At 44.0% G+C, this 26,037-nt stretch overlaps 2 protein-coding genes across 10 annotated transcripts in view; one reads left to right on the top strand and one right to left on the bottom strand.

Annotated features, from left to right (window-relative positions):
• Positions 1-330: 330 nt before the first annotated feature.
• On the bottom strand, positions 331-9,791 carry minpp1a (multiple inositol-polyphosphate phosphatase 1a). Its single transcript, XM_012828213.3, has 5 exons — positions 8,594-9,791; positions 6,515-6,709; positions 5,974-6,071; positions 5,409-5,539; positions 331-946 (listed from the first exon to the last, which is right to left on the bottom strand). The coding sequence occupies exons 1-5, from the start codon at positions 9,168-9,170 to the stop codon at positions 592-594; spliced, it is 1,356 nt and encodes a 451-aa protein (XP_012683667.2). The 5' UTR covers positions 9,171-9,791; the 3' UTR covers positions 331-591.
• Positions 8,179-26,037, top strand: part of sgms1a (sphingomyelin synthase 1a) — a 37,466-nt gene continuing 19,607 nt past the window's right edge. For 5 of the 9 annotated variants that reach the window (XM_031579559.2, XM_031579555.2, XM_031579554.2 and 2 more), the window contains exons 1-3: positions 12,214-12,482; positions 23,683-24,654; positions 25,054-25,171. In XM_031579559.2, the coding sequence (XP_031435419.1) occupies positions 24,014-24,654; positions 25,054-25,171 (759 nt within the window). In that variant the 5' untranslated portion in view covers positions 12,214-12,482; positions 23,683-24,013. Of the gene's footprint in view, positions 8,221-12,213; positions 12,770-20,112; positions 20,289-23,682; positions 24,655-25,053; positions 25,172-26,037 lie in introns of those variants that run through there. The other 4 variants (XM_042709629.1, XM_042709627.1, XM_042709628.1 and 1 more) reach the window with 4 other exon arrangements.

Here is a 26,037-nt window from a genome sequence, read left to right as displayed (position 1 = left end):
ATAGGGTCAATGGGATATACAATAGCAGATTGCCAGGCCGATTCCTGTTATATTTTAATTTACTGAGGTTATTTAAGGCTACCCTTATTGAACCCTTAAATTATTTTGAAAGCTGAAATGATCACATTTTACATGCAAGTATCACACACCAAAATCCAGAGTGGTTTCCGACATTGGTTTTATCTGTGATACTTAAACGGGTATAGTAGGGAAAAAATCCAGGTCTAATTGGGAGTGATGCTCTTTGAAAAAAAAGCATAACAGCAGCAGCATTCACACAGGCAAGTCTCTTGTAGCAAGGATGGGCAATGAATCAAACATAGTGCTGTCTTATTGGGCAAGACTTTTACTGCAGGACATTTGAGCAAATTTCATGACACAAAATCCTAAAGCTAAGTCTGGTGGAGGGAGGTTTAGGCTAAATAATCTGTTGTGCATTGTCATGGCGATACAATATGTGCCTACAGTTGTGCCTGTATCTTTGTGTTGATAGGAAGTCATGTTTGCATATAGTGGTGACGTGTGGTTGAAAAAACATATAATGTCGACACAATTCCTTGCAAAACACCACTCCAATCCACCACGAGCTGATCACTCTGGCAGGTCACACACAGCTTTTTGGTCACATCCCTGTAGAAGCTTAGCATAGTTACGCTTGACATCCTCAAACAGTGGCAAATGAGTGTCCATTTTGGGAAGCATCAAGGGCTGCTCGTTGAGTCTAGTCTCGAGCCTGAGGCCTTCAGGACAATCATACAGCACCAGGACTAGGTTGCTAGCATACGGCACTATACGCCCTGAGCGGAAGACCCTCCCGGTCTGCGTGGCAAAGTTAGTGGAGGTCAAGGGGTCGACATCTTTGAACAGCCCCAAAAGGGTGAGAAGAGGAATCAGCGTCTCTGCGTGGCCGACCTGCACCGTCACAGCCTCATACACCTTGCCAGACCTTAGACAGCAGACAGAGAAAGAGAGAGAGAGAGAGAAAGAGAGAAAAACAGAAAGAGAGAGAGAGAGAGAGATGACTCAGCACAACGTATTCTCTAAACGTGAAACATTTCCTGGTGCATTTCTGTGTGAAGATAGGCCACAGGGTTAAGCACCTTCTAAAATAGAAATTAAAGATAGACTTTAGATAGACAACTGAAAACTGAATACCCTGAAAATATGAATACCCTGTTGCCTTCAATACATAAGCAAGAACAATATCATAACTATTCAGTTAAACAAATGTACACATCCAGTAATTAATGGTGAGCTCCTGTCCCACAATGCGCACAATTTCTGTCGGAGAGTTGATTTCACAAATGTACCACAGTAGTAATGAATACTCTAATGCATGATGTAATTACATAGTAGTATATATATATATATATGGTTATATGTTTATATGTTTATTATGTGTAAATTATGTTCATAGTACTTGTGCAGAGTGTACGTCATGGTTTGTTATGTTATAGTATGTGATGTTATGGTATGGTAGGTTTGGGCGGCGCCTTGTCATAAGAATTTCAGTGCCCAGTCTGACCCTGTGTCATTTTGTGCATCTGACAAATAAAAGACTTGTAAACTTGTAGTTCTGAAGCTGAAACGCCATCACTTACCACATAGAATAAGACGCCCAGACATACTTACATAGCTTGCATGCTTGTGACTTTGTGTAAACATAGTGAAAGTCACTATGACACAGCATTCTCCTCCTACGGCTTTCAGATATGCAGGCGTGTGTGTGTGTATACGTGACTTTTGATCTAGATGTGAGCGTGTGAGCTAGCAATTAGTCCTGAAGATGGATATGAATTTCAGTGAATGACTAAGCACGTGTTATGAAACCAGGAGGGTTCCATAGTGTATAACGTACGGGCTAGAAACAATCTGCTGACTGAAACCACCCACACCACACCTCATCAATCACTTCATGACTAATGGGTTCTTTCAAGGAATTATTGCAGAACTACTACATTGCATTTAAATGAGGTAATGCCCCTTTGCAGGATATGTAGTGCAGTAATTATGGTGATAATTAAGATATTATTATCATTATTATTATTATTATTAAGATATAAAGGCTGTGTTGTGCTTACTGTGCAATGAGGCAACATAACGTTGAATTGCAGACTCTGCAATTCTGGCAAACGGTTGCTGATATTTGAACTAAGCAGATAATAAAATTACACCCCTCCCTGAAGCAACTTGCTGATTGGCTGGAATTGTTTATGGCTGGTTCCGAGCCACTATGTTTATTCCTCCTTTACAGAATGCTGAATGTGACAAAAAAGTATTGGATTAGAATAGCAGACGGCACTTTTCACTTCTGCAGACATGTTAATGGAATAGTATACTATTGCTTCCTGATTATCAAGGGAGAATGCATTACGTCTATGAAAAACATGGCAAAAAACAAATAGGTACATTTATTTGTATGGTAGACTCCTAACAAGTTGTTCCTTTTTTATGATGGCAGCAGGGGTATCATATCCCTCTACTCCAGACTATTCCACAGTGTCTTTCTGATTGGTCAAGTAGGATTTCATGGGTGACACAGGTATATAGAAACACAGGAACCTTTGTTTGAACTGCAAATGATTAAACTGTAGTTAAAGGGACATGTTATAAAAAAAACACCCTTTTCCAGTGCTTGTGCACATACATTTGGTTATCTGGAGTGCCACAAACCCACAAGCTGCGAAAGAAGACAACACAGTCAGATTTTCTAGGGGGTGCCTCGGTCAGAAAACATTATGATTCATCGAGCCCTTCAGACTTGGCTCCTCTCCTTACGAGTTGTTAAGCTGAGTAACAACCCACACGTGGCGGCACACTTCTTCAGGGTGTTCCAGTTGCGTTCCACTCAGGTGCTCAGGGGTTAGCAATGTTAGCATGTTGTGCTAGGGGAAAACGTGCTTTTTCATCCATCTCTTATATGGCAAACAGACATGCTTTGCAGTGTGTCGGTATGTCCATTAGTTTCTGTGTCGTTGCTAGAATAAACAGAGACTTGACCTTGGAGCAGACTTTGTGAGCAGTAGCTCATTATCATTTAAAAGAGCAGGCACAAATCGACTGTTCTGAACAGGGCTGTTTAGACAGGGTGAGAAGCACGCTGTGGTGCTTAATCCTCGTGGTATTTTGGCCAGAGCATATCACAGACATGTCACTGAGACCCCAGGGAACTGTGTCAACTTGTCGGAAAAGAGTATACTATAAACATAAACACTCTGGATTGCATTAAAAACATTTCAATGATCTTACCAACAAGGGTAAGGTTAGAAATAGACCCGTAGTTGTGCTATCTCTATGAATGCCTCCAGGTTGACACATTTCAATGATCTTGCCAACAAGGGTAAGGTTAGAAATAGACCCGTAGTTGTGCTATCTCTATGAATGCCTCCAGGTTGATACAGTTCAATGATCTTGCCAACAAGAGTAAGGTTAGAAATAGACCCGTAGTTGTGCTATCTCTATGAATGCCTCCAGGTTGATACAGTTCAATGTCATTTGGAAAAGACATACCAGAAGGAGCCAACAGGCAGACAAGCAGAGTAACTAGCAGAGAGTGGAGAGATAAGGAGATGTTCTGTTTCCCTTAACTTGCTTAAGTTTTGTTCTCAGACACACCCATGTTTAAACATGTTCATCACATTGTTTAAAATAAGGCGGCGGTAGCATAATTCTGTTGATGGGAATAAATGAATGGCCAGTGGAATACTGATTTTGTAGTTTCTCACTTGTGTTTTCCATTCAATCTCAACATTTCAGCAGCCAGTTGAAAACTTTCTTTTAGTCCAACTCACTATTGTGATCTTTGCCTTAAATTGCCCTTAACTTAGCAACAGGTGCGAGTGTATTCACATTCACCGGCATTCACAATTTTCAAGTGGGACATTAGCAGTCAGATTTTACATGTGGTGATTCAGATGTGGCCTTCATAGATTGTATCCTCATATCCATGTTTATGTGTCTTTTTCTGATAGAAATAGATATCGTCAGCATATCAAAGAAAACTGTTGAAAATGTGTAAAGATAATACAATGTAGACATAAAAAAACTCAGCCAAGTGGCACACAGGAATTCAAATTGACTTATATAATTGCTTTTTGAAGGTATTGAAATTATTCAAAGATACTGAAATCACCACTTGCTATTTGCTTGCATGTCCAAATAACCGCATCCGCCTTACTTTTGCAAAGTTTCTGTTCTGAACCGGTTTGATGGCAGTGATGAGATTATCGACTAATGATACATCGTTGATTATTGTCTAGATATTGGTGTGGGACAGACAGCTGATAAGATACATTCTTCCATTTGAGCTGAGAACATTCTTATAAAATGTGCAAACCATCTTTCACGCGTCATGGTCAGATGTTATCAGCAGTGAAATGAAGGTGAAAGTGGCAGTATAGGTATATGTAGGAACCTACGTGAATGACAATAACAGATGTCAGAAACATGGATTCAGCCTCCTGAGGTATATGTAGGAAGGTTTCTCTCAGGGGAACTCGCAAGAGGTGGTTTGGGAAACACACCTAGAAAAGTAAACAACTGTGTTAAGGTATACCTTTCACGTCTTAGAGACACCGTTGTCGGGAAACGAATCCCTGACTGCTCTTTGTGAACATCCAATATTCTGACTAGTTACACTGCAGCCAGCCAGTCATTCATGTCAGGCTCAGTGGCACTGGAAACCGTTTATGTAGTCATAACTTAATGTAGTCATAACTTAATGTCGTCATAACTGTGCTGATGCTCAATGTCCTGTGAGCTCTGGTGAAAGGCAGCGGTTAACTGAGCCACTGTGCAGGTAATATGCACTGGCTATATCCTGGCTGTATCCTGTTTGTCTAGTTAATCTATGTGAAAGGGGAGTTTGTAGCTAGCACACTACAATACTTTTAGCCTATTGTCAATCAGTTGTTCCTGATCACATTTTCACTTGCAGAAACAAAACAAATATGAAACATTGTGTGACTGCGTGTCACTCTTCACACAAACTCATCATTTGAGCTTCGTGTAACTGTGTGTCACGCTTCATAGAGGTTCAGTGTCTGGAAAGTGAGACATGTCTTTGTTGTTTATGCAACATGCGCTTCCTGCGTTCTCCTTCCTGCCCCCCCACTTCTGTGGAAGCCTTTACAGGCTCCAGCAGTCCCTGACACAGGAAAGGTGTCCATTCCTACCCTCCTCACCTCTTCCAGTAGCGAACGACAGGATTGTGTTACCTTTCTCACAAAAGCAAGATTCGTGTTAAGGAAGAATGAGGTGGTCAAAAAGTTCAGCTTTCTCATACACAATGGGAATAGAACCTTGTTTAGCTACCTACCACAAGAACACTGCAACAGAATATCTTTTATGAGGGCACTGGTTGAATGCAGCCACTCCATGTTCAGTGAGGATATTTTGCTGGGTCTCACCTTCTGTCGTTAGCAGCTTGGTCGAGACGATTGAACAGGTCACGGAAGAGAACGCAGCTAGATTTGCTGTTGATCTCATGGCCATAGCTCTTCTTCCAATAGTGCTTCAAGTCACCTGCATATTCCATCACCTGCAGGAAAGACAATAATTGAATAACAGGCAAAGGTGTTGGTGATCATTTAACACCACACGTACATGGCATCAATGAAGCTAAGAAAAGTAGAAATACGAATGAATGCCAATTAATGCAGTTTGTTTTTTCATACTGAGTGGTTGTGGATATAAATAAGCCTGTGTGACCTTGTGTGAGTCTACTCCAAGGTCACCCCAAATCTCAGGGAGGATGGAGGGACAGTGTCCCTCCCCCAAACCCAGTGTAAAGCTAGTGTGAGTTTATATCATTTTCATGCTCTGTTGTACTCAAGGGTTTTCAACATATTTCTCCCTCCCCTGAATGTGAACTCGAGAGCCACCCACAGGATAATCCCACTACTTCAGGTTCAGCGCCTGGTGGACATAAGGCTGCTTTACCTGACTAAGACAGTTTACGAAAAGTGACAGTACCTGGGCATCCACATCATCAAACAGTTGACACCAAGGAGAGTTGATCGTTTTTATGGCAAACTCATAAGCACACAGGTAAAACGCAGCTTCCGCCATATCTGCAACAAGGTAACAACGACAAGAGTTGTAGAACAATGTAAAGTAGGCACCCTCATCATGTACCCTTCATCACAATTGTTTGCACAATGGAGTGTAAATTGAGCAAACAGCACCACCTGCTGTTCAATGCGACACACAGAAACTCGTCTGATCCAAAATGGTGTCTTAAGGCTTGCAACATATTGGATGTTTCACAAGAGCTTTACTGGAATGCTTCCACCCCACCCCAAACACACACAAAAAAAATCAAAATCACACAAATGTCCCTTCTGATTACAGTATCTCCACCCCAAACACAAAACTTGTGTAACAAACACATTTTCTACATTGTAAGCAATAAACTCTAACAGTCATCATAATGAAAATGGAGAATGAACTGGAACAGTTTAACAGAGAGAGAGAGAGAGAGAGAGAGAGAGAGAGAGAGAGAAAGAGTCCAGACCTGCTGTGATTGCAGGGTAGGGGACCTGCAGCCGATCAGCCATCTTCTCGTAGATCCTCTTCATCTCCGGCCCGCTAAGAAAATGCTCCAATTGCACCACGGCACTCTTGTTTTTGTCCACCTCCACAACAAATCTGTCACACTTTTCGAAGAACCGCATGAGAGCGTCATTCACCTCATAGTCATAGTCCTCGCCTGTGAAGCAAAAGAAGAGTACCTGGTTTCTGGAGCTGTCACCATAATTATCATATGTCATGCTTAAATTCCATGTACTGATAAAAAGGAAAAACATATCAAGTTCAAGTTCAAGTGCTTTATTTGTCACATACACAAACATGTAGTGAAATGTAAAGAAAAAGGGTCTACGCTCCACACTGTGCAGAAAGAAACAATTAAATGAGGAAAGAGTGCTGAATTTAAAAACTTAGTGAGTAACTAAATTTGAGATCAATAGTCTCACATATATTAGCTATCTAATATATATATCTAATGTAAAACATCTCAAACAAAGAATCGAGAATCAAAAATCAAATCACAGAATGCACAGCAGTCATGGAGAACATACGGTAAGTAGCTGAAGGGGAATTACCAGTAGCTGGAATATCTACTTGTTGGTGTGAGATATGAGTTAGCTGAGTATTGGGCATGACAGGATAAGGCTAGTCTACATATTTGTTAGCAAATTACAATTGCAGGCTTCAAATTATTAATTGATAAGGGACCAACAAGCACTTGCAAATTAGGCTGTTTTCATAGTGTATGCTTTCTGTTCATACCATAAAGTTTTTTTTTTTTTAAAGTGGCATTATGTAGGAATTGCTAATCGCTAACGAGATGCTAGCGGCTAAACCTAGCGAAACGTCTTGAAATTTGCTTACTTTGACACTATGACAAACTAGTGAGTCAACAACTTTCCTAACACAGTCAAACATCACTGCAAGTGCAACACAAGACAAAGCAAGACGGCAAATAAGCTACTTATTAGTTCGGCAGACAGTAGTAACCGGGCGGCTTCAGGCAAACCTACATAACCCAGTAATATGCCTACGGACCCTGGTATGGCAATGGCACGGAGGCGATTCTCCATATTAAACGTCATTGTAGTGCCCCAATTTTTTTTAAGCTGTTATTTTAAGGTAAAACTGCTAGTCCTAACCCTAAAACTGTACGTGGAAGTACAATTCCTACATAATGCCACTTTAACACTAATGATATTGTGAAACTTTAGCTACTAAAATGAATGAACCTTTAGGGCTCCAATTTAACTTTGTTCAGCCATCCCAAAATATTCCTCAAATATTCCTGAAGTGAATACTGTCCATCCCAAGTGTTTTTTATTTTTTTTTAATTAATCTATGATCTACTTGCCTACTTGCTTTGACCATTATAGGTGATGTAGGATTAAGGACTTTATCAGGGTTCCCATTAGCTGATGCAGAACATCAGCTACTCTTCCTGGGGTCCACACAAAACATAAAACATAAAACATGACAACAGATGTAGCACAAAGAGCACAGAACAGAAATTCAGGACAGTAATACTGGGGAGTTGGACCATACTGCAAAATGCTAGTGTGTTGTTTTTGTCCCCTATGTTTCTAATGCAGCTCAGAATGGACAAACCAAAACACTGGCACTAGTGAGGGCCTTTTGGATTTTTGACCTGACGGCCACCGTAGCTTCCCCTACACGCTTGGAAAGCGAGAGGTATTCAGTTGTTTGCAATCGGCAGCCTCACCACCACTAAATCCTAGATACTCCACCTTTAAAGGATAGAGTGCATTCTCTCGCTAGTTGTTGTGTTCATTAGCTTCTCAAGCTCTGCAAATGTGTTTTTTTTTTGCGTTCATTCGGCTTTGGGCGCTCTGCAGAAACTTTCTATGTCTGGAAAACCCCAGCTAAAATAGGCTACTAACAAAGCAGGAACTTGGGATTCGTTGCAACAGTAAGCGTAGGCCTACACCTGCGCTCTCTTGTGTAACATATCGTTGGTTTGAATATTTGTTTATCAAACAACAAGTAACACAATTTATGTGCCAATCAGTTTCGCAAAATGTGTAGATTTCACACAAAGGCCTACCTTCAATACCAAAAGATTTCTTCAGGCCTCTCTGGAAGGCGATGGTGCTGTTGATACACCTGTGTGTGGAGCTTGTTACGAATTTAATGTGTCCATTTCGTAGATTATGTTCCGTTACCAAAGTTGGGAAAGACTTTGCGAGTCTCATTGCCAAGTTCGTATGGTCCATCCGTCCTTTCTCAACAAGACGACCGTCCATGTCCTCTGTATACCACATCTTCCACTGAGATAGGCCCACTTTCTGAAGCCAGTTTGACGCATTGGATAAGACTAGGTTGTAGAAGTCCGTCATCTTCTTGGCATTTTTGTTGGTGGGGTCCCGAGTACCGTGACGTATAACAGTTAACAGGTGAATAGCACTACATTCCGAAGAGGGCAAGCGAATTAACGTTTCATTTACTGCGAGTGGGTCATTGATCAAGTATGTGTTGACTTCTTCATAGCGACCTTTCGTGCCAAAATGTGTGGCTATCAAGGGAATATCTCCAAGTAACGGATCAGCATTTTCACCAACACAGCAGGTTAAACTAAAACTCAGATATGCAAGGGCAATTACTCGCGGAATTTTACAAATCATCGCTGCCCTCTGCAAGCAGTGTTCATGAGCTCGCCGGCTGTGAGAAACTGACACGTTTCGTGTTTACTTCAAAATGCAACAAACCTAAGGTGCGTTCAATTTTGACGAACGCGAGTTCTTTGTACTTTGTACTTTCGAAATGGTTCAATTTAAACTGCAACCAAACATTGAATCTTGACTCCAAAGTTCAAAGAACATGCGTGCTCAGAGCTGGGGGTAAAGTTTAAATTAGATTATATTTCAGCACTGTTTACATGGACAGCGTCAATTAAAGTGTAACTTCACTCCTAGAACCGTTATTCCCCCCCGTCTTTTTCTTTTAGGGGTCGGGGTTACTAGGTTTATCTGCGAAATAATGAATAGGATACTGTTAATATGGGCCTTTATGTGTCCCCCAGAAACACTTCCGTATTGTTGTCAGAATTTGCAGTCGTTTCTGTCATTTGTAGTGGTGTCTGAATTTCCAGCACGTTTTCATTAATGAATACGTTTTCTTAATGTGTTTGTGTTTTGTCTATTTGAATGTGTTTTCTTAAGTTGCAGTGCATTGAGCTCTCAAGTCCACGTTTTAAATGAGTAAAGAATTTGTTTTTAGAAAGCGAATGGCAAAACGTCGTCTGTAACTCACCATTGGACCCGATGAACTAAAAGCCAGCGGGCTGTCGGCCCACCTATTGCTATCAGGGCACACAGAAACGCGCAGAGCGGAGAGTCCACAGCAGGCAAGAGGATGAGGCGTGCGTTTAGCATTCACACAAAATTGTTGTGCAGAGTTGTGGCTGCGTTTTGTTGTGCTTCAGAACGTAACCTCCGTGAAACAACTAGAAAATAAAGTTATTTATCTGATCCGCTGCTTCTCCGCTGTTCTCACTAATGCGACTCCCTTTTTTCATTCTCTAGCTCGCTGGACCACCACTGCGCTCTCTCTCTCTCCCTCTCGCTCGTTGAGCCAGGGAGGAGGGGCTAACTTTGAATGGTGTGTTTACAAACAGCAACAAACAAATCCCACTCATTCTGGCTTTGAGGAACCTAACTCAACAAGTACTGCCTTTTGTGACGGTCTGGTCCTCACTGTTCAGGGGAGTAGAGTGGATTTATATATAAATATCGTTATGTCGTTAATCGTTATATATATATCGTTATATCGTAAATATATTTATATAACGATTAACGATATAACAATATAACGATATTTATATAACGATACAAATAACGTCTCTCAGCCGTTGATCAGAATCGGATTGGTTGCGAACATAATATATCACTATTGGCAAGGTTCAGGATTTTAAACAGTAGGCCTAAATAGGCCTACGTGTTGAGCCTTTTTCAAATCATAAAATGACGATTAAAAAAAATGCATTGCTTTGCATGCACTGTAATAATAATAATAAGAAGAAGAAGAAGAAGAAGAAGAAAAAGCACAGCAAACAACAATATGCTTTGCAAGCACTGTAAAGAATGATGAGTCACTTGTAGAGAACACTCGTAATCGTTAAGATCCATCACTATTAGGAAATGAGGCCCAGATTCCTATGAGCCTGTGGGGTTTGTAAAGGAATGCGCCCGAGACGCTTCTTCAGAGAGTAATTTCCTGACACTAAGATTGCATTTTTCAGACCAACAAATCAAGAGAAAATTAACTCTGTCTCTGTCTCGGCAACACACTTTCGCGAGATCTGGCAACACAGGTACTGTATCCCTTCTCCCTGTCGGTGACCATTGGTAGGCTACTGAGTGGAACCAGATAAGGTATTTTTGAACCCAGGCCCAATTGTCCCATCTTATTAGGGACAAAAACAATATCGGTCCAGTAGCCTACTGAGTTAGTAGATTACTGACACCCGCTAAACGGCTAGTATACAATCCTCTGGGACAAACATCCGAGTCAAAGTAAACAGCTTGATTTCGCCACTGACAGACTTATATACGAGCCTGACGACATGGGATGTTTGTGTGACACGTATGTCACCTGCAGTCTTGAACCCTATATTTAGGGTGTGAATCCTTGTAACTAAAATAGGCTACCCAAATGTATCTAATAATGTTATTGTCAGTATTATCATTGCTGTCTTTTAACATATTGTCTATGTGAAATACAGAAGGAGAGGAAAGATTCAGGCAATAGGTAGACCATAAACGATTCAATGATTCAACTAGGCCTATTATACAACCAGCTCATCTTTAGATGCTACAAATGCAAAATAATGTCAGATTAATATTCGGAAGCTGGCGCTAATGGTAAGGCTTTGGATAGGAGACGTCTGAATATTGATTTAGAGATTTAAATGTTAGTCTGTCGGTTGAAAAAGCTAGGCCTATGTTTTATTTTGGCCAAGAATTATTTCTTGAGCCGAAGATCTGAATACTTTTAAAGTACTCTCACTGAGGCTATACTTCACAGTTACTTTAGGAATAGTTATATTCCTCTGACAGAAAGATCAACAAATAATCAGTCATTTTACCAAGCAACCAAAAACAAATTAGTTTGGTGTTCTCTCTAGTTTCTCACATCCATAATGCTTATTGCTATTTTCTTTATTTGGTTTAATAAAATACTGAATTTGAAAATGAAGTTCAACAATCTACTCTCTTACTTGGCCAGTAGAATTATCTTCACCTTTATCCTGAAGTCTATTTGATATAACCATCCTTGTGGTGAGGTACATTATCTATTCCTACTGTAAGTTGATATGATAAAAACAATTAGGCCATTTCACAAGTCTGACTTGAAATTGATTTCTTCAGTTGGCGGTGATGGAGGTTTGTCTTGTTTTGTATTCTTTCACAAGGTCGCTGTTTCACAATTACTACACCTAGACATACCCAATTTTACTAGATGCTATGGATGCCTGTCTGCTTTCTAAGAAACCTATATATACCCAGTGTCCATCCTTGTATGGAATTTATAAGGATAGATATTTCTTGCGTTTTAACCTCGAAATTCCGTGTAAGGTAATGGTTGGACAGTTGGGTTGCCGTTTTCCCAGACTGCATAACTTATCGCTGTGGATTATGGGTAAACAAGTGACTCCCCCTTCCTTCGCCTTAACTGATAACATTTCAGTAGGCTACTCGTAGCTAACGGAGTGGGGAATCTGCCTGTTTTTTACAAAGTGTACACTCTTTGGTTGTCAACTCGAAGGTGATCATAAATGGCGCGTCACGGAAAGCGGTCTCTTAGTGTAGATTTTCTTGGAGAAACTAGAGACGAGACCATATTTTAAAATACTTGGCTATATTTTTGTCCACTATTTATACGCCACATTCCAGTGCTAGCTACCAGTCACAAGCCGTCAGATGTAACGTTATGCGGTAAGTGAAATACAAACAATAACACGTCTCCCTACATTGATCACAGTAATTAAATCCATAGTCGTAGCCAAATAGTTGCGAACAAGGTGTGTCTATGGTATTTTATTTCTTACTAACGAGCCAACCTTTGCACTGTAACGTTAATCCATAGCCTACTTAACGCAACTATCCAGCAAGCTGGTTACAGCGACGTCATGGTTGGAAAACAACAGTGGGATATGATTTTAAGTTACTTGAGTCTCGCTTAGGTTACGCTGCTTAAAGACAACCTTTTAGGCGGTCAAAAGGTAAGTTGTTTGTGGTTTTCCAAGGTTATCATCGCTTCCAGAGGTGTGTGACTGCAACTATTGCGTTTAACTTCTCCAATTGCTACTGTTACATTGTATCCTATATGGAATGATGTGCTGTAACTAAACTATCTGTACGCTACATTTGACCAGAAGTCTGGGGTAACATATAGGCTACAATTTAGCACTTTTGATCTGAGATGTCCTACTTTTACAGCGGTTGAGGTTTCTTTTGGGTACTGGACTTTTTTGGTTTGTTTTAGTTTTTTTTATTAAATGCGCCCAAGGATTTGTTAGGCACTGCTTAACAACTATAGCGAGGCCACCTGAAGTGGAGGGCCTAAAAATAGGTCACTTTAACATTTTCCTTCAAATGATCCCTAGAGGCAGAGGTAATGCTTCTTATCACTCGACAAACTTCCTACGTAGCCGTATGCATCTCGTCTTGTATGAAAGTATAACCCCCCCCCGGTACATTTAGGCATTTAGGATAGTGTCATATTGTAGCACAGGAGCTCTGTGGATCGAGGCTTAGTCAGACACGGAAGAGTGTGACACGCTCACCAGGTTTAATTAGGTGTATATTTACCCACTTGTCACAGCCTAACTTGGGCAGCTTGTTCGAAAGGAGTAGGCTACCTTCAATACCAATCAAAACTGTCTTTCTTTCTTCTCTCACACACACGCAAACTGACTCACTCACACACACACACACACACTTACTCTCTCTTGTGTTCTGGGGTGTAATTTGATCACGTTTCTTCATACTGCATGAATGAATGCAAAGGAGTGGGAGAGCAGCATTTGACCTGATTCTTTTGTGTTTTCATGGAGCTTAAATGGACCTGTACCTATGGGAAACAACGGTAGACCTCGTTACGGATCTCCTAACTGCCGCCCCGTAGGAGGGGAGGAGGTGTAGCACTGAGTCTCTGGTGTGTGTGTGTGTGTGTGTGTGTGTGTGTGTGTGTGTGTGTGTGTGTGTGTGTGTGTGTGTGTGTGTGTGTGCGTGTGCGTGTGCGTGTGTGTCAGGGTGGGGAGCGCGAGAGAAAGGGAGGAGGGAGGAGAGGCAGCCAAACCACACTGTGTAGTCTTTCTTCTCCGTTTCGTTCAGGAAAAACCAAGGACAGCGGATGTCCATTTGTTCAGGAGGCGAGCGAGCGAGAGAGCTGGGACCATGGTGCTGATAGGGCACAATGAATCAGATTTATTGTTTCCATCAGCACAGGCCATTTCTCAGGCATCCCCTCTGTTAGCCTGTGGGCAGAGAGGGCAAATATGATGAGTGTGTGTTTTAGCAAGGAGCCGTTGCTATATTAAGATGTTTGCTTTTTAGTTAATGTCGCCTCAGTAAGTGTCTGGCAGACACTTGTGGTGTGTGTGTGTGTCTGTGTGTGTCTGTGTCTGTGTCTGTGTGGACAGAGTGGACATGCATGCACAGAGATGGAGTACAGCAGCCACAGCAGCCCTCCTCCGGCTCCCAAGACATATTCTAAATTAGAAATGCATGAACTTTCATTACGTCTCACATGATGTGTCCCAGTTTCTCTGTTGTTGGAGAGATAAACGAGGCCTCAGACTGCCCCCCCCCCCCCCCCCCCCCCCCCCCTTCTCTTTGGTGAGGTTGAGGGAGGTTTCTCTGTTGTTGGAGAGATAGACTGCTCTCTCTCCCTCCCTCTCTTTGGTGAGGTTGAGGGAGGAAACAGCTCCACATTGTTTATGTCAGTGCATGAGCCTGGAGAGTGTTTTGATAAACAGGGGGAGGTCTCTCTCTTTTAAAAACTGGGTGGTTGTCCCCCCTTCAACCCTTGCTTCCTCTACTCCTTTCCACCATGTTATGCTCCTCCTACTCCTCCTCCTCCTCCTCCTCCTCCTTTACTGCTCCTTAGTTACCTCTCTGAGTGTCTGTAGCTGACTTTGTGTGTCCAGGTTAGTGTGTTTGCGTGTGTGTGTGTGCATGTGTGCATTAGCGTGTGTGGTGATGAGAGGGTGGGGGAAGTGTGATGCATCCTGCTGAGATGGATGTTGACAGAAAACGCTTTTGTAACCGTCTGCCACACCACACACAAGTGGTAAGGGTTAGATAAGCAGTGGCTTTTGCACATACCGTCATTCCACTTCTCTGGTGTGTGTGTGTGTGTGTGTGTGTGTGTGTGTGTGTGTGTGTGTGTGTGTGTGTGTGTGTGTGTGTGTGTGTGTGTGTGTGTGTGTGTGTGTGTGTGTCAATATATATATGTGTGTATAACCGATAGTGTGTGTATGAGCGTGTCTGTGCATGTTTCAGTCAATGGTTGGTGGGGGTGGATGGGGAGTTGTCGTAATGTGAAACTTGTGTAAGCATAACACGTGGTGAAGGGTGGGAAGGCGTTGCTAACGCTAGTTCTGTCTTGTGTGAAGAGAATGCAGTCAGACACTCTGTGAAGGGTTGATGTAACCGTCATGATGTCAGAGAAGTGTCTATATCTTTAGAGAAGCAAATCTGATCCCTCCAGACAACACAGACACACACACACACACACACACACACACACACACACACACACACACACATAAAGGAAAGTTTTCACAACTGCTGAGTTTAGGAACTATACACAGAGTCTCTGGCCTGCACACATCCAAAGCTTTTCTATTGGTATGGAAAACCAGTCTCTGTCAAGACATGGGAAATCTATCAACAACAAAGTGATGGAATTTTGTCCTTTTAATCTGTTGGATTCATTTACTGAAAAGGTCACCACAAATCTTTCTCCTGGTTGGTGTGCCTGTGCGTGTGTGTGTATGCCTTTCTGTCTGTGTCTGTCTCTGTCGCTTTTATATGGGCAGGAAATGGAGATGGTCTCTCCCCTTTAACTGCCCTGTAACTGCTTACATATTCTGTGCTATACCCAGTCAAACTCCCAGTGCTAAACACAGCACCCTTGATTTGATTTAGACGCACCCACCTGTGTGTGTGGTTGTGTGTGACAGCGTTGATCCGTTAAGGTTGCCGGATCCCCATTCACTTTGAATGGGGTGACGTCATCCTTTGCCAAACTGAGTTGTGGCTCCGTTGGGTTCCGTTGCGTTTCATGCGTTGCGTGCGGCAAGAGTTGAAACATTTTCAACTTTTTGAGAGGCAATGCATGCGTCAGCCAATCAAATTGCCTTTAATGCATAACTGACAGCACAGGCGCTAGCCAATCAGATCGTGTTTATGCTCACGTCTGAAGAGCGGGAAGCTCAAAAAAAAAGATGGCGGACGAAACTCCGTAGATGGTCGTATTTGTACCTAAAAGTTGTTTGTTTGACTTTTTTTTTTTTTGCTTAGATTTTTTAAAAGTTACAGAGAAATATACACTGTACAATGTAAAAACCCCTTCATTGTAACTGAAAAATAGGATATGCGAGGTGTCTGAGCCACCTATCTAATGTTAGCATGCTACTACTCACAAGGTGAACAGCTTGCTAGTGGCGTGATTGGTTTGTTGACCTGTCAATCTCACTATAACGTCTCTGGTAACAACACAACCCCATGTGCTAGACTCCTCCTCCACCATCCGTTGGATCAACGCATTCTAACGCAACCGTGTGAATGGTGTGTGTGAGTCTCAGGTGTACATGATCACCTGGAAAGATGCATGCTCATTAGGTGACACACCTGGCAGGGGGACAGGTAATGAGGCGTATAAGTACAGGACCCTGGAGAGCTGGAGCTCATTCTTCCCCGAGACCCTCTCCCTCATGGGGTCATTATCCCTCCATAAACAGCCCAAGCCTTTGTAGGTGTAGTCCCACCATAGACTACATTACCCAGAATTCCCTTATCATCTAGGGTTAGCAGTAACATACAGCCCAAGCATTGCACCAGTAACATACAGTTGCTCTGTTGACTAAATGTTGCACTGGAGTACTGGCTAGCATCTGCTGCAAGGCTTTTAGCCTTCTCGGTTCACGGTTTGGCTAAGTGTTTCACCTTCTTAAGTGAGTGAAAGATCAATAGATGAAGGTGCTTCCATCATGCCCCAGAAACTGAGTAGTTGACAAACCAGCACACTCCTTAATTGCAAGAAATGCCCTCACCTTCTCAGTGTCCCATCGGTGGGGATTAAACCAGAGCATTTCAATAAACTGCTATTTTGTTAGCACAGTGTTTAGTAGTTATTTATAAATGAATGCTCTTTCTGCATCTTTCAGTGTGCATTGTAACCAGGAGCAAGTGAATGTGCTGCCTGGCTCATTATCACACAAAATGTGTGGCTGTTAAAACCCCCGTATATGTGGGCGTGGGTGTGCCAGAGAGTGTTGTGTTTTAACTAGACTACAGAGGATTTATTTATATGGAAGTCGCATCTGTTGATCAAGCAGCACAGCATACTATAATTTAAAAATTTTAAATACATTTTACATTTTATTCCACAGACAATAGTTTGATTCTGACATTCACTGACATGGTCAGAGAGTTCTGAACTTATCAACAAAGACGGATCCAAAGTTCACTTTGTATTCTGATATCTCCTCCTGATTATGCAACGCAAATCTGACCACGTTTCACACAGTTCTTGCTCACATCTGGTGAAACTTATCGCAACAGAGACCTGCACATATGTACCGCTACCCTTTTTTCCCGCCATTTAATCTTAAAGGTCCTGTAAGCAATACCTGTTGGAAAACTTGAACTAGGCCTAGCTAACGTTATATTCTGGTTGCTGGCTTAAAGTGGATAGTCTGTGAACAAATGGCTGGTACTCTCTTGGGCAACTCAAATTTCAACAGATTTCTGCTAAATACAACCAATCAAGAAAGAGACTGGTGTATTTCTGCTATATACAACCAATCAAGAAAGAGACTGGTGTATTTCTGCTATATACAACCAATCAAGAAAGAGACTGGTGTATTTCTGCTATATACAACCAATCAAGAAAGAGACTGGTGTATTTCTGCTATATACAACCAATCAAGAAAGAGACTGGTGTATTTCTGCTATATACAACCAATCAAGAAAGAGACTGGTGTATTTCTGCTATATACAACCAGTCAAAAACGAGACTGGTGTATTTCTGCTATATACAACCAGTCAAAAACGAGACTGGTGTATTTCTGCTATATACAACCAGTCAAAAACGAGACTGGTGTATTTCTGCTATATACAACCAGTCAAGAAAGAGACTGGTGTATTTCTGCTATATACAACCAGTCAAGAAAGAGACTGGTGTATTTGCCTGAGAATGAGGCCTATCTTTTGTGGATGAGGGGATGTACCCCGGCCTACAGAGTCTTAGCATGTAGCGGCACCACCATGCTATCATTGTTTACAGCATCTTGAAGGGGCACTCGTTTCTTTTAGACATGGTGGATTCCACGTTGTGTCCATTTTTGGCACAGCTTATGTGGTGGACCGTCCCAAAAGTCAGCTGTGGTCTGGAATGGCAGTGATGAAGACCGGGTTTAGCAGTCTATCAATCCTTTGGAAACTTGTGTGCCGACGGCTCCTTTCTACACTACAAGCAACAGCTCGAAGAAGCTCTGAGTAGGGCCATCTCCGTGCTCCCTCACTTGCCACGCAATCGCAGGATTGATGTTTCCGCTCACAAAAACCTTCCCCTCAGCAGGCTCAAAAGGTCAGCTTCCTGCCTGTTAACGCAGAGATGGATTTCCTGTTCACACAGATAACCCAAGACAGACCTTGACGCGTGAAAGCCGAGACAGAAAGCACAGGCCTTCTGTGGACCTGTGATTGGCCTGAATAGCTCATTTCCCCCCATTGAAATGCCTTAAATTGAGTCACTGAGAGACAGGTTATCCGTCCATTGGACACGGATCTGATTTGACCACTGCTAAAGGCCACTGTACTCACAGAGAGGAGTAATCAAGACGGAGACGGAGAAGTCCAGCATCGATTGGAGCCACGTCGGTGTTACGGAGCTCTCTGCGCGCACACACACACACACACACACACTCTCTCTCTCTCTATCACACTTGTCTATGAGGACAGACTCGCTGTACATTCACACATACATATACATTCTCACATTTTCTCAGACTAGAATCATGGCAGATGGATGTAGAGCTAATCATTTGCACCTTCATTCCAAATCCCCCAAGGACCAGTCTGTTTGAGACTAGGAGTCTTTCTCTCTTTCTCTCTTTCTCTCTTTCTCTCTTTCTCTCTTTCTCTCTTTCTCTCCTTCTAAACAATGCTGCTCTTTGAAGCCCCTGCTCTTTGAAAAGCTTTCGTTCACATAATGGAGGTTCTCCTCAGAGGTCAGACACAGCACTTCCTGTCTTACGGCTCACTTTCCCACAATGCTCCACTGCCCTCAGGACTGCTTGTCCTAAGATGGGAAGGATAGGAAGGATGGAAGGATGGAAGGATGGGAAGGATGGAAGGATAGGAAGGATGGAAGGATAGGAAGGATGGAAGGATAGGAAGAAGCTGCTGCTATGGAAACCGCTTGGCATCAGATTTGTGTAGATGGTAGAATGGACATACTTTTTCAAATTTTGGGGTTTATGATGAAAGCTTTAAAGTAATGCCTGTTTTTGTGAGTCGGGCAGTGTAATCAAAACATTGCAAGAATGAATTTGGTCAAAATCTTTTGTTGATTTGTGAGGTAAGGAGACATTTAAGTGCATACTGAAGCTCCATTTAGTCACACTTTGCGCTCCTGGATTGCCATCTTAATTCCAATCACATAACGAACATATTTTGTATGAAGGCAATGCAGGAGTGTGTGTGTGTGTGTGTGTGTGTGTGAGTGTGTGAGGGTGTGTGTGTGTTGGGTAAATATTTGCCGGCAAAGGCAGGTTGAACAGGAACTATTATTTGCCTTGTATGAGGAAACAGCCCTCTATGAACAGCTGCTCACAGTACGGCCTCACAAAGGTGTGTGTACAGCAGCTCTGTAACTATCAAATTGTATCGGACCTGTGTGTGTGTGTGTTCGTTCATCCATGAGAATAGAGGTTTTGTGATCTTTGTTGATTTTTGTTTGATCTTTTTTTTTTTGATTTAAAAGAATCCAAAAGACTCAATGCTTGGAGTGTAGACCTTGCTTTGTTAAAGCACATGTCACATCACTGTGAGGAACCTGACCTCACTTCTGGCCATGTTCCATGGGGTGGTTGGCATGTGCAGCAGCAGTCAACACGTCACAAGGAAGTGAAACATGTTATATGTGTGTCATTGGAGTTGGCCTCACACACGGGCGTGTCTCTGCTCTTTGTCTTCAAACTGCTCAGTTATCAGAAGCGACCTCCTACAGACAAAGCTATTTCTAAGGCTCAGCTGCCAGGGCAGGGTTTGCTGGAGAGAGAGGGCGAGAGAGGGAGAGAGAGGGCGAGAGAGAGAGAGAGAGAGAGAGGGAGGGAGGGAAATAAAGGGAGTGAGAGCTGTGCTTGGAGTAGTTCATTCTCTCTTTCCACGAATGAGAGCGTCTCAGAGGCCAGTGTTGGGAAGAAGGTGACGTGACGTGACGTGAAAGACGCTGACCACCTGAGTAAGGCTTCTTCCTCTAGCATGACACTCTTCATGCATATCAGGGTGAGGCTGAGCGCTGTTAACCTTAACCCTTCAGTTTGGACTTGACTGCTGTTGCTTCTCTCTCTCTCTCTCTTTCTCCCTCTCTTCCGCCATGTGTGTGTATGACAGGAAATGTTGCGTCCGCCTTTATCTGAGGGCTTTTGAAAGATTTCAGGTTGGAGATGGTTTCTCTTTCCTGGTCTTCACTTCCAGAGGGATGAGTGGGGAAAAAGGGTCCCTGAGAATGATTAGTGTGCTCTGACGCAGGGACTAATTCTGTCCAGGATTGGAGCTGCTGTTGTGTACCCAGGGGTATTTTGTGTTTGTCATCAACAAACTAAGGAAGCTGAGAGGGTGAATTCTGAGAGTCCGTTACTGACTGTGGCACTGTAGAGGGAATTATGTATTTATTGTGTGTGTGTGAGTGTGTGTGTGTGTGTGTGTGTGTATTTACGTAGGTTATGGTGAGTGTGTGTTGGACTGTAGGGATATTGCATATACTGGAAATGTCAAACTGGTGAACCTTTGTCACTTACCAGCTGGATTCTATTTTCAGTGAGTGTTCCACTCGCTCTACAGAGAGCACTTTCAGAGGCGCCATTATGGAAGATATGACCACGGAGACGCACGTGTGTGTGTGTGTGTGTTGGCGTGTGTGTGTGTGTGTGTGTGTGTGTGTGTGGGTGTTTGGTTGTCATAGCACAAAAATACTGTTTTGGCTGTATTTCTTTTTCATTTTTTCCTGTTCTGTTTGAGCCCATTTCTCTAGCTACAGCTGGCTATTTGTTTTTGTTTAACTTATTTGTTTTTTGAGTCCATAACGGTGGTTGTTCGTGTCAATGTTTGGTCATACCTCATGGCGCTTGCGGTTCTCAGAAGTGGACCCTTGGATGTCGCACAACGTGACGTTTACAGCAGCATGACACTGTCTTTAGGGCAGTGTTGTAGAGAGGAGTCAAGGTGACGGAGATTCAGTGGAGATGTCACAGACCTCATCTCTTTTGACCAATGTTAAAGTCATATGTCCGTGTTTAGGTTCGAGACACACACACAAGAAGATATATTTTTTTTTTTTTACCTCCTTCTAAAATAAAAGTATAATATTGAAATGTGCTGCTGATATCACCACATAAAATGCACTTGGGGAGGGGGTGGCACCCATTCTCCCACCCTCAAGTGAGTTGCGGGCTTGACTGGTTGACAGAATGATTCTTTCATCACTTGGGTTGGGGCTTTGCTATCACTGCAGGTTGCCTCATAGCCCATGTAGTGTCCAAAGGTCTCTGACTCATTGCTGACTCAAGGGATTTGTCCACCTTGGCAGTTAGAACGGCTTCTCTTCTGTTCCCCCAGCCTCTCCCGGCTGCCCTGAGTTCACCCTTATCTGTGTCATTTAGTTCTGAGTTCACCCGTATCTGTGTCATTTAGTTTGCTAGGTTTATATGGTGCAGGAGGCCTCGGTCTGAATCACTGTATGAATCTCTAAACGGTTCAGGGAGATGTTGGCTTGAAAGAGAGAAAATAATTGATTGTGTGTGCTGTGTCCTTGACGAGACGGATGGATGGATGGATGGATGGATGGATGGATGGATGGACAAACGCCCAGTTGAACGTTCATGCACAACCAGCCAGGTCATAACATAAATCCTGTAAACGGTAATCTGTCATTCTGTTGCTCACGTGAATGGCTACCTTCCAAGTCAGTTAATAATTGTACAAACATTATCATTGGCATTGAGTTGGCTTACTGGCTTCTGACCAGGTAGCAGTGCAACAAACACTCATCTCCTGATGCAACTCGAGTTCAGTAGTTTACCATTTAAACATTCAGAATGACTTGAACAGAACAATCTGAGTGGAATATTCCACAGGGGCATCTAATAAACCTGAGATGTCTTACAGTTGAAAGAATCTGTTTTCATAACATTCCGAAACCGCATTCCACACAGACCGTCGCTAGGGCACATTGCTGTGGAATTGCTTGCGTCCTTATATCTGATTCTCAGTTAGTTACACCTGATGTTTGGTTCTTCTCCAGGTTTCCAAGGGTACTGACTAGGCCAATTCTGCCCTCAGCGAGGTACAGCTGCTGGGCTCAGCTGGCCGGGGCCGCTGGTCGGTCGGACTGCGAATGCATACAGATGAGCGTCAGTGCGGCCCTGCCTGCTCTAGAGTTGTAATCTAACACATGTCATCGAAAGGCTGCTGTGTACTGTGGTTTTGAGAAGTGAGTTGTGGAAAGTTGTGGTGTGTGTGTGTGTGTCATTGTGTGCGCTTGGATGTGGTTGTGCTGAGGCTTTTGACAAAACTGTTTTGTTTGTGATTGCAGAAGTGAAATTAACAATGTGGGTCACCTTTTTACCTTTGTGGTAGGTCTAGATAGCCTATAGGTGATTGTGTTGGCTGTATGCGGCCATTTTCTAAAGGTTATGTTTATAAATATTTAATTTCTGGATGCATTCAGCACCTGTGTGTCTCATTGTTGTTTCATTGTTGAGTAAATGTTGGTGTGTTTGCTTTTCTGGCCGGTTGTAGCCAGTTTGTACCAGGCCTTGACCTGACCAGGCCTTGACCTGCCACTGAAAAACAATCAGATACACACACCACACACACACACACACACACACACACACACACATACCCACCAAGTGGAGGAAACCTTCCCTGGCTTCAGTTCCAAGGCCATCAGCTTGACTCATTAATCAACAGAATGACAGAATAAAAGCTTTGATGACTTTATGGAGGGATCTGCAGTTAGTGGCTCTGTCCTTTTTCAGGTCTCTCCGGAAGGCTGAAAGTGATGGTGATGGTGAAAGCATTAATCGCACATCATACCCTACCCTATTTGCACTCTCTCTCTCTCTCTCTCTCTCTCTCTCTCTCTCTCTCTCTCTCTCTCTCTCTCTCTCTCTCTCTCTCTCTCTCCACACACACACACCACTTCCTGTGGTTTAGTGAGCCTTTGTACCTGCTTATCACAGACACGGTTGTTTCACATATGATAAGCTGGAACACCGCATATACACACACACTAGGTATACACACATTTGAATAAACTAGCCTGACTATACACTGGCATTAGAAATCTGATTTGAGTTCAACAGTTTAATGAATCTGCTGTTTTAGTGAACAGTGGAGGCACTCCGAGGTGGAGCCAGCCAAACGCAAAAAAGAGGGACTCTCCATAGACCCTCCCCCCACCCCTCCCTTCCAAGGATGTCTTTCGCTCGCTCTCTTGCGCTCTCTCTCTCTCTCTCTCGCTCACTCTCTACCAGCATGTAGGAGTTTCCTCCTCCAGCCTAATTCGCTGGCCTGTCCTCCTGGCTGTGCAGCAGACCGTGCTGAAATCCCCCTCACCCCCCGTGGCTGGGTGCCACCCTGCGATGGCTGATGTGTTCCTCTCTCTGTCCCGCAGGCTGGACGTGCCCGTGTGGAGCGAGCGTTACTCCTGTCCGTCAGTCATCTGAGGGAGAGACCGAGAGGGTAAGAGGGCGAGGCGGCTGTGGTCGGACCAAACCCCCACCCACCTCTCCTCTCCTCTCCTCTCCTCTATCCACCCAGCTGCTGTCCTCCAATGTCCCAGAGGAAGGGTGTGCCAAGCCTGGGGAGGAGACCGTTGACTGTCACCTCGAGTGTCAACCACGCCAGCCTCCCTCCAGAGGCCCCCCTTGGTCACTTCCTGCTCTGACCGCGCCCCTGCACCCCCAGCCCCCCCTCCACCCCTCCTCCTGCAGGGTCAGCTGACCATGAAGGAGGTGGGCCAGTGGTCGGAGGAGGATGTGATTGATTGGCTGACGGAGGAGGGCATGCAGGAGTACTCGGAGGCCTTCCGGCAGCTGGACGGTCCGAGCCTCTTGCGCCTCTCTGAGCAGGACTTCCGCGGCCCGCCTCTCTCGCTGGTCTCCGGGGACAACGGCCGGCAGCTGCTGGACCGCCTGGAGACGCTCCGCATCGCCCACCACATGGAGGCGCACAAGGACGGCCATCATCATCACCACCAACACCACGGCAAGAGTCACCACGCCAACGGGCATGCCCTTGGCAACGGCACGGCCAAGCAGCACCACAACGGCATGCCAAAGAACGGTTTCCATTCGGACCAGGTGCACATCAAGATCCCGCTGCCGCAGCCGGCGCCCGAGCGCTTCCCGGCCGAGTGGAGCAAGACCGGCACGGCCTTCCTGTACGCCGTCTGCTGCTTCCTCACCACCAGTGTGGTCATCTCGGTGGTGCACGAACGCGTCCCGCCCAAGGAGATCTCACCGCCGCTGCCCGACAAGTTCTTCGACTTTTTTGATCGTGTGGAGTGGGCCTTCTCCATCTGCGAGGTCAACGGCATGCTGCTAGTGTTCCTCTGGCTCATGCAGTGGATGCTGCTCAAACACAGGTGAGACACACACACACACACACACACACGAACACACACACCTTCTCCAAGTACATCACTTAAACACAGACCTTTGTCACGGACTTTAAACAGGAACCAGCATGACCAAGCATTTTTTACGGGTGCCACTCAGTCACACCTAGTAAGAACCTCTTTGATGAGCTCAGAAATTGATCATTTATTAAAGTAAAAACTACAAGGAGAAGAAACACAGATATTCACAAGTTCGCTTGCGTCAACACACGCCTTGTGTCAACTGGAGGCCTCTGGCATTTATTAACATTAAAAGTGACTTTATTTTGTGTGTGTGTGTGTGTGTGTGTGTGTGTGTGTGTGTGTGTGTGTGTGTGTGTGTGTGTGTGTGTGTGTGTGTGTGTGTGTGTCTCTCCCTACCTACAGGTCCATTGTGGGCCGTCGGTTCTTCTTCATCGTGGGCACACTCTACCTGTACAGGTGTGTCACGATGTACATCACCACCCTGCCGGTGCCTGGCATGCACTTTAGATGCGCGCCCAAGGTAAGCCTGCCTTCTCCCTCCTCCCCCATCACTACTCAGAAAACAGACAACAATCTCCTCAGAAGCTTGCTCAGTGTGTGTCTGTTGACAACATAGGCTTGTGAGCGCTAGAGACCCAGAAAACCCGCTGCTAATGTGGGCTAAATCAGCTAGTTAACCCGCGGGTAATGTGGGCTAAATCAGCTAGTTAACCCGCGGGTAATGTGGGCTTAATCAGCTAGTTAACCCGCTGCTAATGTGGGCTAAATCAGCTAGTTAACCCGCAGCTAATGTGGGCTAAATCAGCTAGTTGATGCTACTGCAAGCCCTCCTATCAGTTGGTTGAAGCCCCCCCACTTCTGGGGTCACATGTCTCTCTCTATCTATCTCTCTCTCTCTCTCTCTCTCTCTCTGTCTCTCTCTGTCTCTCTCTCTCTCTCTCTCAATCAGCTTTGCACTCGCTTACGTCAGCACCATTACATAATGGTGCCATCGGTCTACTTCAGCCTCTGTAAACATGTTTATGTTTGGCAATGGCGGTTAGGCATGGCATGGCTGAGTGTCCGATTTAGGAGCTGTAGGAAATGTGGTCAAAGGCAGAGCCACATGACCGAGGCTGTGTGTCCACTGAGTCACAGCTGACCTTTGAGAGAGTTTGGTTGACATCTTAGAGCGAGTGAGTCGGCTACTGTCAGCAGGTCTGATCTACTGACAGCATGACTGGGAGAACAGCAGACAGATGGAGATCATCATTAGTAGGATGATGGGTTCATTTTTATGAGAATTCGGTGTGAAATTGTAAATTTCCAAGAACAACTGGGAAGTGTGCGTGGAGGTGTAGTGTTGTTATGAGTCACAGGGGAAGTCACACTTCCGCTGTTTGGGAA

This window comes from Clupea harengus, chromosome 13, assembly GCF_900700415.2.
Source record: "Clupea harengus chromosome 13, Ch_v2.0.2, whole genome shotgun sequence".
Classification (NCBI taxonomy): domain Eukaryota; kingdom Metazoa; phylum Chordata; class Actinopteri; order Clupeiformes; family Clupeidae; genus Clupea; species Clupea harengus.
Note: the sequence above shows the minus strand (reverse complement) of the source record. Positions and strands in the feature narration are given on the sequence as shown.

Coding starts and splice junctions, on each gene's coding strand:
- minpp1a (XM_012828213.3), bottom strand. CDS start 9,170: ATGATTTGTAAAATTCCGCGAGTAATTGCCCTTGCATATCTGAGTTTT. Junction 6,710..8,593: donor GAAATCTTTTGGTATTGAAG/GTAGGCCTTTGT, acceptor TTTGCTTCACAG/GCGAGGACTATGACTATGAG. Junction 6,072..6,514: donor CTACCCTGCAATCACAGCAG/GTCTGGACTCTT, acceptor ACCTTGTTGCAG/ATATGGCGGAAGCTGCGTTT.